General features: G+C 48.6%; 1 protein-coding gene across 6 annotated transcripts in view; it reads left to right on the forward strand.

Moving 5' to 3' along the window:
• The window catches only part of ddx3xa (DEAD-box helicase 3 X-linked a), a 35613-nt gene extending 32056 nt beyond the window's left edge, over positions 1 to 3557 (forward strand). For all 6 annotated transcript variants that reach the window (XM_056290077.1, XM_056290078.1, XM_056290080.1 and 3 more), the window contains 5 exons: positions 694 to 875; positions 1089 to 1206; positions 1328 to 1481; positions 1644 to 1765; positions 2080 to 3557. In XM_056290077.1, coding sequence (XP_056146052.1) covers positions 694 to 875; positions 1089 to 1206; positions 1328 to 1481; positions 1644 to 1765; positions 2080 to 2165 — 662 coding nt within the window. In that variant the 3' untranslated portion in view covers positions 2166 to 3557. The remainder of the gene's footprint in view (positions 1 to 693; positions 876 to 1088; positions 1207 to 1327; positions 1482 to 1643; positions 1766 to 2079) is intronic.
• The last annotated feature ends 6019 nt before the right edge of the window (positions 3558 to 9576 follow it).

Raw genomic sequence — 9576 nt, forward strand, 5'->3', positions numbered from 1 at the left:
AGTTGGATGAGTCCGTGAAAAGTGCCATCTCGATATCCTCAGGTGCTCATTTCTATGGCTACATCCCCTAAAAAAACCTCTGACAATTCGGCTAATGTCCCGATTGGTTGCTATCCCTGGGCTGGATCTGAAATGTCTGATGGTTGAGGAGTATGAAGTTTATACCACACACAAAACCCGCCCGCCCACCCACCCAGAATGCAAAGGTTTGATTACAGGATGTAGGTTGCTTTTTGTTTCTGGGGGTTTGGGAAAAGATGTGACTATTTGACATGGAATGGCCTGTCCTACCCCATCCTGTCCCTGCCATCTTTTTCTCATAAGCTTTTATTCTGATAGCCATTAATGCCAAATCTCTGGATTATATTCACACTTTTAACCATTAAATAGTTTTAGAATGTTTTTATTTGATATTTTGGTTTTATATACATTCAGTGAAGCTAAGAACTAAGGTTAGCAGTTAATGGTTGTCAGTAAATGCAAAGCTTCTTTTGCGACCCGTCTCCATTTTCAGTTGCCATTTTGTTTTTGCCATGGTAACGTCGCAGTCGGCCTTGTAGTATGACAGCAGTTTTAAGTTCCTGCTCCCATCTCCCCTCTGTCTTCAGTCATATCTTCCACTTCCTGCCCACTTCTCAGTGACATCTTTTCTTCTTCCCACTCCCTCCTCTGCCTCATCCTCTGGCTGTGTAGGTAAGGACTCCCTGACCCTGGTGTTTGTGGAGACCAAGAAGGGAGCCGATGCTCTGGAGGACTTCCTGTACCGTGAAGGCTATGCCTGCACCAGTATCCATGGAGACCGCTCGCAGAGAGACCGGGAGGAGGCTCTGCATCAGTTCCGCTCTGGACGCTGCCCAATCCTGGTGGCCACAGCTGTATGTTAACATTCACGCGAACACGCGCACACAGACCGTAGACACCAGAGTAACTTCCTGACGGCTGCCGCTCTTAACATGCACACAAATGCAGTAACATCCCGACTGCCGTAGCTGTATGTTACCGTGCATACCCACACCACAACAGGTGTTTTTAATCCTCCGTAATATCTTGTAATCTCAACACACCTACTCTTCTCGTGGTTTATCTAGGTGGCAGCCAGAGGGCTGGATATTTCCAATGTGAAGCATGTGATTAACTTTGACCTGCCCAGTGACATTGAGGAGTACGTTCACCGTATTGGCCGTACGGGGCGTGTGGGCAACCTTGGTGAGAACAGCTTTTATTTTTTCATACATTTTAGTTGGTCGATACCTCGTTTGTGCTTGTTTGATTCAATTTTGACTTTCTAACGTTGGCGTCTTGTTCACACACTCGTTACGGTGTTCAGGTCTGGCCACGTCGTTCTTTAACGACAAAAACAGCAACATAACCAAAGACTTGCTGGACATCCTGGTGGAGGCCAAGCAGGAGGTTCCCTCCTGGCTCGAGAGCCTGGCATACGAACACCAGCACAAGAGCAGCAGCCGCGGGCGCTCAAAAAGGTACCCCCCCCCCCCCAATATAAAGAGGTACACAACATTCCAAGTGGTACACACCCACTTGTTCCTGGTTTCCAGGGTACGCTCAGACAAAGACCAGGAGAGGCGCTCCGCTCTGTGCAGACTGTTGGACGTTTACACATCTTGGTTCTGTCTGTTGTGTAGGTTCTCAGGTGGTTTTGGAGCCAGAGACTACCGTCAGACGTCCGGCGGTTCCAGCGGCTTTAGCGGTGGGCGTGGCGGACGCAACACCGGCGGTCATGGAGGAAACCGTGGCTTTGGCGGAGGTAATACCTTGAGTATTGCAAATGCTTTTTTGTTTGAGAGTCTGAACAGTTTTCTGTGAACTAAGTAGTTTTCCACTGTGCTGAAACCTTATCCATCCGTTTGTGTTTCTGTATCCGCCCCTTTTGTTAACTGATCAAAAAACTGGGCTCCTTGGACAAAAAGGCTAAACGCAGCACAAATGAACGGTCCCTTAATGGGGTCGAGGTAAACTCTCAGCACAGATACTTGCGACGGCTGAGGAAACGGTACACCGGCTGTGAGCTTTGGCGTTTTTACCGGCGTGACACACTGACGTCTGGCGTTTCCCCCTCAGGTGGCTTCGGTGGCAACTTCTACAGCAACGATGGCTACGGGGGAAACTACAGCCACTCCGGCAGCGTAGACTGGTGGGGCAACTAGTCGCCATAGGAACAGGTTGCCATGCCAACCCAAACCCACGGAAACCACATGTTAACTTTAGCCAGACCGTAACACCCCCCTCCCCACACACACGTTGTGTAGCTTCACTGACACACACAGTACATTACCAACCCCGAATCTCTGCCCTTTGCTTCTCACCGAAACGGAGGTGCCGCGCGACGACGACGACGACGACGCAAAGGAGGGTCACCAGCACGCGCAACCCACTGGATACCGCAGAGATTCCCACACCTCAGAGTGAGCATGGACGCCGACATGCACTGTCCGAAAGCAACCTCGGACTTCTCATTGTTCAATTTTTTTTTTCCTTTGTTTTGTGGAGAGAAAAAAAAACAAACAAACAAACTTGAGGATCATTTGTATGTTAATGTACTGTGCCTTTTGAATTTGAATAGTGTGTTTTCATTTCACCAAATGAAGTTGGCCAAGAACTAAATTTGTCAATTCTTATTTTGTTATTTGGTGAAATGCATTAGCAAAGTATAAGCTTGGACCTAATCAAACCTTGGCAAACACTGGGGTGTTGTGGCTCGGTGGAGTCATGATTCCATTTGAATTTCAAATTTACGCAGGGACATCATGCAGCGTTTTCTACAAACAGCTCACGGAGCCATCATTAACGTCCGATTCCACTGGGGCTAGTCCCGGGGAGGAAATGGTACTCTAATCTGAAGGGACAAAGACTTAGATTAATTTTCTTTCGCTCACTCTATCCTGGACAGGCTCCTTTTTAATGGACATGGTGGTCTTTGAAATAGCCATTCCTATTGTAATCTTATTCAGCAAACGGGAAGTCGTGAAACTCGGTGCCAACACTCGCCGAGGGTAAAACCAGAATCAATGCTGGAACTTGTTAGTCCACACTTGTTAATTGAGGACAGTGTTAACGGCAGCTAGTATGTGAACCAAGTGCTAGCTACGATAAGTGGGCGGTGTTTTTTGTTTGTTTTCATTTGAGACATTTTTGGTGCGGGCGAACGCACGGTTGAAAAACTGAAGTCAGTTTTTTGATTTTGGGAAAATGTTTCTTTACAAAATATGTATCAAAACAAAAAATGCCTGCCATCTTGATAGTGAAGTTCAAAATGGCTGCATAAGGACCACAGCATCGGGGGAGGGCATAGCGTGGCGTTGGTGTTTACCAATCTATCGTAAACCGCGAGGCCCAGACGGTATTCTACGCATGCAAGTGTTTTGTTTTTTGGTCAAGGAGAGAAGACATATGAACTGAGTCGCAGGCTTAACTTAATTACAAACGTTTTCTCTTTTCAAGCTGCGTTGTGGAGGCATGGTTCATCAGAGAAACAGACGTAGGAAGATCACTGAGGTTTATCAGTTCAACAGCAAAAGGACGGAGCGGGGCAGAGCAGCACTGGGGTGGGGGGTGGTGGGGGTGTAGGGCGGGGGGGGGGGTAGGTATGGGGCACCGCCATGTCGGCGGCGTTGGTTTTCCATCGCTGCGTATTTCTAACCGTGGGCGGGGGTGTCCAGAGAAGGTGGACGTGTCCACTACCTTAAGGGACATAAGAGTACTGTCAACTCCTCAGGAGTTCATCTGCTCAGACATGTATACAAAGCTCTGGCTCGACAAAGCCAGACCCGGCTTCTCCTCATAGAGGAGCGGTCACTGAGAGGAGGAGAGATGGGGCATCCGACCGGAGCGCTCCCATGTTTCTCCTCGGGTGTGTTGTGCCTTGAAAATTTTTTTTTTTCTTTATTTTTTTTTTCTTTTTTTTTTTAAGGAATTGAGGAATTAAAGCGGATGCACTGACAGTGTTGAGAACTTGAGATTGAATGGTGCTACTTGATTTAGGTGTATAGGCCCTCGTACGTCGTGCCCATCAAGTTTTACAAAAGTTATTTTATTGCACATCTAGAGTTTTTTATAGATGTCTTGGATATGTGTCCTTAAGCTTCCAAATATTGTGTGTGAGGAGACGGAGGAAAAAAAAAAAAAACGCAGCTTGTTTACAAAGGGGAAGGTTCTCAGCGTCTAACCAGGATCTATTTGGGACCAGGGGATTTAGCAGTTGGGGGATTTAGCCATTTGCACACAGATTTCTAGATTCTACTTTTGCTGCTAGTTTTGTGTAATTTATTAAGCATTTTTGACAAATATTTATTTTTGTAAGCCTCTAAGTGATTCTTTGAAAGTTTCAGAAACTTGACCAAAAGACAGTACAAAAACACTGGCACTTGAATGTTGAATGTCACCTGTATGCGTGAAATTTATATATTTCGGGGTAGTGTGAGCTTTTTAATGTTTAAGACGCATTGGACTCGGTAAATAATATCCACAGCTGTTTCAAGGCCTCCTCAGGGCCGCTCTTCTCCATTAGATTCCCAAATTGGCTTTCAAAATTTGAAATGGAATTGAACAAACATGCCAAGGTTTGGAATAAAGTTGTCAAAAGAGCAAATAAATTTCCTAAGCGTATCAGTGCAGAAGTGTTCAGATTTTCCAGTTGTGTGCATTGTGTTTATGGTTCTGTACTCTAATTTGACCTGAATTCTTTTTTCTCCAGTGAATGTCTGGCACATGGCAATCTTTGAAGAAACAAAACATGTGGTTTATTCTCGTTGCATTTGCATATTTGCAATCTCTAAAGTTCTCCCCGAGTATGGAGCCGATCTCGTCTGCCGCAGTGAATCCCACGGCCGCTGCCGTCGGAGGAACCGGGCCCGCGGGTCCAGAACCAGCAGCACCGCCAGATCGCTCCATGCTCCGCCGGAGAACCCCAGAGCTCTTTAGATGTAGACTTTGCTTTCTGTACTAGCTTAGAGGCTAAAAAGCACTGCATGGGAAATACTCGGCCATGCAATTATTGTATGATTTTACCAAAATAAAAAGTTTGAATGCAGAATTATCCTAAAAAAAACAGATCCCGCATGTTTCCTAAGGACTCGTTTACTGTAGTTGTGCAGAGGAGACGTGGAGCCGGCGGCGGGCAGCCAGCCTGCTGGCCTGAGTCGAGTCGGAGGCTAGCTGGAGCCGAGCTGGCCGGACGGGACAGGCTTCAGTTCTTTGGAATAAAAGCGTATATAAAGATTTCATTTGTAAAGCCTACTGTGTCCGTGGTGTTATTCTCGAGTCGTCAGTTCGAAACCCACGTTCGTGCAAGCGGTACACGTGACTTGGCAGCGGTCACGTGACGAAGCCGACTGCGTCAGACCCTCACGCGGACTTGTTTCTGCTTGTGCGGATTCTTTGGACGCTTCCGAGCCGTCCCGGTCTCTGCTCCACCCCCCCTCTGCTGATCCGGGGAGGGCCTCAGACCGCCACGTGCCTCCTCCCATACATGTGGAGTCGCCAGCCGCTTCTTTTCACCTGACAGCGAGGAGTTTCACCAGGGGGGCGTAGCGCGCGGGGAGGGATCACGCTACCCCCCCCCCCAGTTCCTCCTCCTCCCCGACCAGCCGGAGGAGGCGCTAGGGTAGCGACCAGGACACATACCCTAGGGCAGTGGTTCTCAACCTTTTTGGGGTCCTGGACCCCCTGCGTATTTTTGATCTACCCTGAGGACCCCTCCACCTGATCTTGGGGGAGGGGGGTTGCAATTTGATAGAAACAGTAGAAACTGCATTTTAAATTGCATTCTAGCATTTATTCACTCTTTGGGGCAAAAATAAGAGCTTTCAGTTGTAACTTAGATATAGTTAACACAACAGAATTCTTATGCAGTAACTTTCAGATATATGTAACAAAACAGAATATGTATTCAGTAACTTTCAGATATATGTAACAAAACAGAATTCTTATGCAGTAACTTTCAGATGTATGTAACAAAACAGACTATGTATTCAGTAACTTTCAGATATATGTAACTAAACAGAATATGTATTCAGTAACTTTCAGATATATGTAACAAAACAGAATATGTATTCAGTAACTTTCAGATATATGTAACACAGAATATATATTCAGTAACTTTCAGATATATGTAACAAAACAGAATATGTATTCAGTAACTTTCAGATATATGTAACAAAACAGAATATGTATTCAGTAACTTTCAGATATATGTAACAAAACAGAATATGTATTCAGTAACTTTCAGATATATGTAACAAAACAGAATATGTATTCAGTAACTTTCAGATATATGTAACTAAACAGAATATGTATTCAGTAACTTTCAGATATATGTAACAACACAGAATATGTATTCAGTAACTTTCAGATATATGTAACAACACAGAATTTTTATGCAGTAACTTTTAACAATGCAAACGGGAGCGAGATCTCTTATTAAAATACAATAAATTACACTTGTGAAACAGATGTAATTAGAGAGAAAAGTCCTGTTACCCTTTATAGTTTAGGTAGATAAAGGTCTCAGTCACATTTGAGTAAAATAATCCTGTTTCTATAAATGTCATAGGATCTTTTTTTTAAAGATATTTTATTTTCACGGACCCCTTGCAATTACACCACGGACCACTAGGGGCCCGCGGACCCCCGGTTGAGAAACACTGCCCCAGGGTGACCATATTTTCAAAATCCCAAACCGGGACCCTAAAAAGTGCACCGCGCGCTCACAAAGCTGGTCTGTCTCGCCGGACATGATACGTTGAGGGATTTTTATGCCGTCCCGCCAAAAGAGAGACGAGTCGCCCCCGTTGTTTTTTTAACTTCACACATACAGACGCATCGGTGTTTAATTCACACACGTGGTGCATTGTTTGCTTTTTGATTGGATGAGGTAATGATGAGCGGGACGGACCATGGGAAACGTCTCTAAGCGCTGAAAACAAATACTCGATATTTTTTAACTGCCCTGAAAACCGGGTCATTTGGGGGAGGGATGCTGAAACCGGGTCATTTGGGGGAGGGATGCTGAAACCGGGTCATTGGGGGATGGATGCTTAGACCGGGTCATTTGGGGGAGGGATGCTGAAACCGGGTCATTTGGGGGAGGGATGCTGAAACCTGGTCATTTGGGGGAGGGATGCTGAAACCGGGTCATTGGGGGATGGATGCTTAGACCGGGTCATTTGGGGGAGGGATGCTGAAACCGGGTCATTTGGGGGAGGGATGCTGAAACCTGGTCATTTGGGGGATGGATGCTGAAACCTGGTCATTTGGGGGAGGGATGCTGAAAACCGGGTCATTTGGGGGAGGGATGCTGAAAACGGGTCATTTGGGGGATGGATGCTGAAAACCGGGTCATTTGGGGGATGGATGCTGAAACCGGGTCATTTTGGGGTGGATGCTGAAACCGGGTCATTTGAGGGAGGGATGCTGAAACCGGGTCATTTGGGGGAAGGATGCTGAAACCGGGTCATTTGAGGGAGGGATGCTGAAAACGGGTCATTTGGGGGAGGGATGCTGAAAACCGGGTCATTTGGGGGAGGGATGCTGAAACCGGGTCATTTGGGGGAGGGATGCTGAAAACCGGGTCATTTGGGGGAGGGATGCTGAAACCGGGTCATTTGGGGGAGGGATGCTGAAACCGGGTCATTTTGGGGAGGGATGCTGAAACCGGGTCATTTTGGGGAGGGATGCGGAGACCGGGTCATTTGGGGGAGGGATGCTGAAACCGGGTCACTTGGGGGAGGGATGCTGAAACCGGGTCACTTGGGGGAGGGATGCTGAAACCGGGTCATTTTACAGATCTGTCGGGACTCGGGACACCCAGCTTGAAACCGGGACAATCCGGGTGTGGGTTCCATTTCTGCTCGGGTACAATATCGACTCGGGGTCCTGCGACTACATATGACGTCACGGATCATGTCGTCGACGGCCAGTTTTGTAGTTGTTTAGTTGTGTGTTTTACAATCCGCGTTGACACAGAGTTGGTTAGTAAAGGGCCGAGGCCGCAGGCTCAGGACCCCCCGGGGCGGGGGGGGGGGGTCCTGGACGAGCGAACGAAGGCCGAGCCGGATCTAAAGTCAATCTACCGTTTCCCGCTGTCCCTAAACTGAACTAGCCCCTACCCAGCCATAATGCGTGAAGCAGTGACGTCATCTGTAGTCGCAGGACCCCGAGCACATCCGGTAGGGCGAGTAGATCAAGTGCCGACGTCGGGTCACCCTAACAGACCCACATCCGGCTTCCCCCACCCGCAGACACGGCCAATTGGATCTGTATAGGGACGCTCGACCAAGCCGCAGGTAACACGGGGATTCGAACCGCCGATCCCCGTGTTGCTAGGCAACGGAATAGACCGCCCCGCCCCGCCCCGCACGCTCTTTTGTCCCGTTTTGACGTTTCAACGTATTCTGGGTTTCTTACGTGTTGAGTCGGTTTCGTAACCACCGCTTGTCACACAACCCAAAACACAATTACATAATTTCAGAGTCCATTTGAGAATGAGGTCCACGGGACGTGGAAGTTGGGTCGGCCAGACTAAGTCACTGTAATCGGTCTCTTAGACGGATGATGGCTGCCGAATATTAAACTGGACCGACCCGCTTCCGAACTGCAGCTGAACCTCACGTTCATCTCATCAACGAATCAAATCGATGGTCTACTTTCTGATCAGATGACGGCGCTAATGGCCCCCTGATCCGCGTCGACTCATCTGCAGCTCTGCAGACTCCGACTTTCCCCCGTGCCCATCCCTCCACCCTCTGCGCGCGCTCGTGTGTGTGTGTGTGTGCGTGCGTGCGCGGGTTGGAGACTGTAATCCGAGTGGTCCGTGTGTCTAAATAAGAGCTGCATCTGGTGTTGACTGAGGTGAGAGTGCCGCTTTGCCTCTCTAATCCTCCCAGCCGCCCATCTCCCTCCATCGCACTTTCCATCCAGGGGATTTGGCTGCCATTAAGAGATGGCTTTTGGGATACTGTGTGTGTGTGTGTGTGTGTGTGTGTGTGTGTGTGTGTGTGTGTGTGTGTGTGTGTCACACACACACTCCTGTTGTGTTTCACATGAGGCCAGTGAGGCGCACAGCTCTAGAGAGTGATGAGTCCTGTCTGGGCTGTGCAGACTGAGACGCTGGACTGTGCAGACTGAGACGCTGGGCTGTGCAGACTGAGATGCTGGGCGGTGCAGACTGAGATGCTGGGCGGTGCAGACTGAGACGCTGGGCTGTGCAGACTGAGATGCTGGGCGGTACAGACTGAGACGCTGGGCGGTACAGACTGAGACGCTGGGCTGTGCAGACTGAGATGCTGGGCGGTACAGACTGAGATGCTGGGCGGTGCAGACTGAGATGCTGGGCGGTACAGACTGAGACGCTGGGCTGTGCAGACTGAGATGCTGGGCGGTACAGACTGAGATGCTGGGCTGTGCAGACTGATGCTGGGCTGTGCAGACTGAGATGCTGGGCGGTACAGACTGAGACGCTGGGCTGTGCAGACTGAGACGCTGGGCTGTGCAGACTGAGACGCTGGACTGTGCAGACTGATGCTGGGCTGTGCAGACTGATGCTGGGCTGTGCAGACTGAT

The sequence above is a fragment of the Lampris incognitus genome, chromosome 11 (genome assembly GCF_029633865.1).
Source record: "Lampris incognitus isolate fLamInc1 chromosome 11, fLamInc1.hap2, whole genome shotgun sequence".
In the NCBI taxonomy this organism is placed as follows: Eukaryota; Metazoa; Chordata; class Actinopteri; order Lampriformes; family Lampridae; genus Lampris; species Lampris incognitus.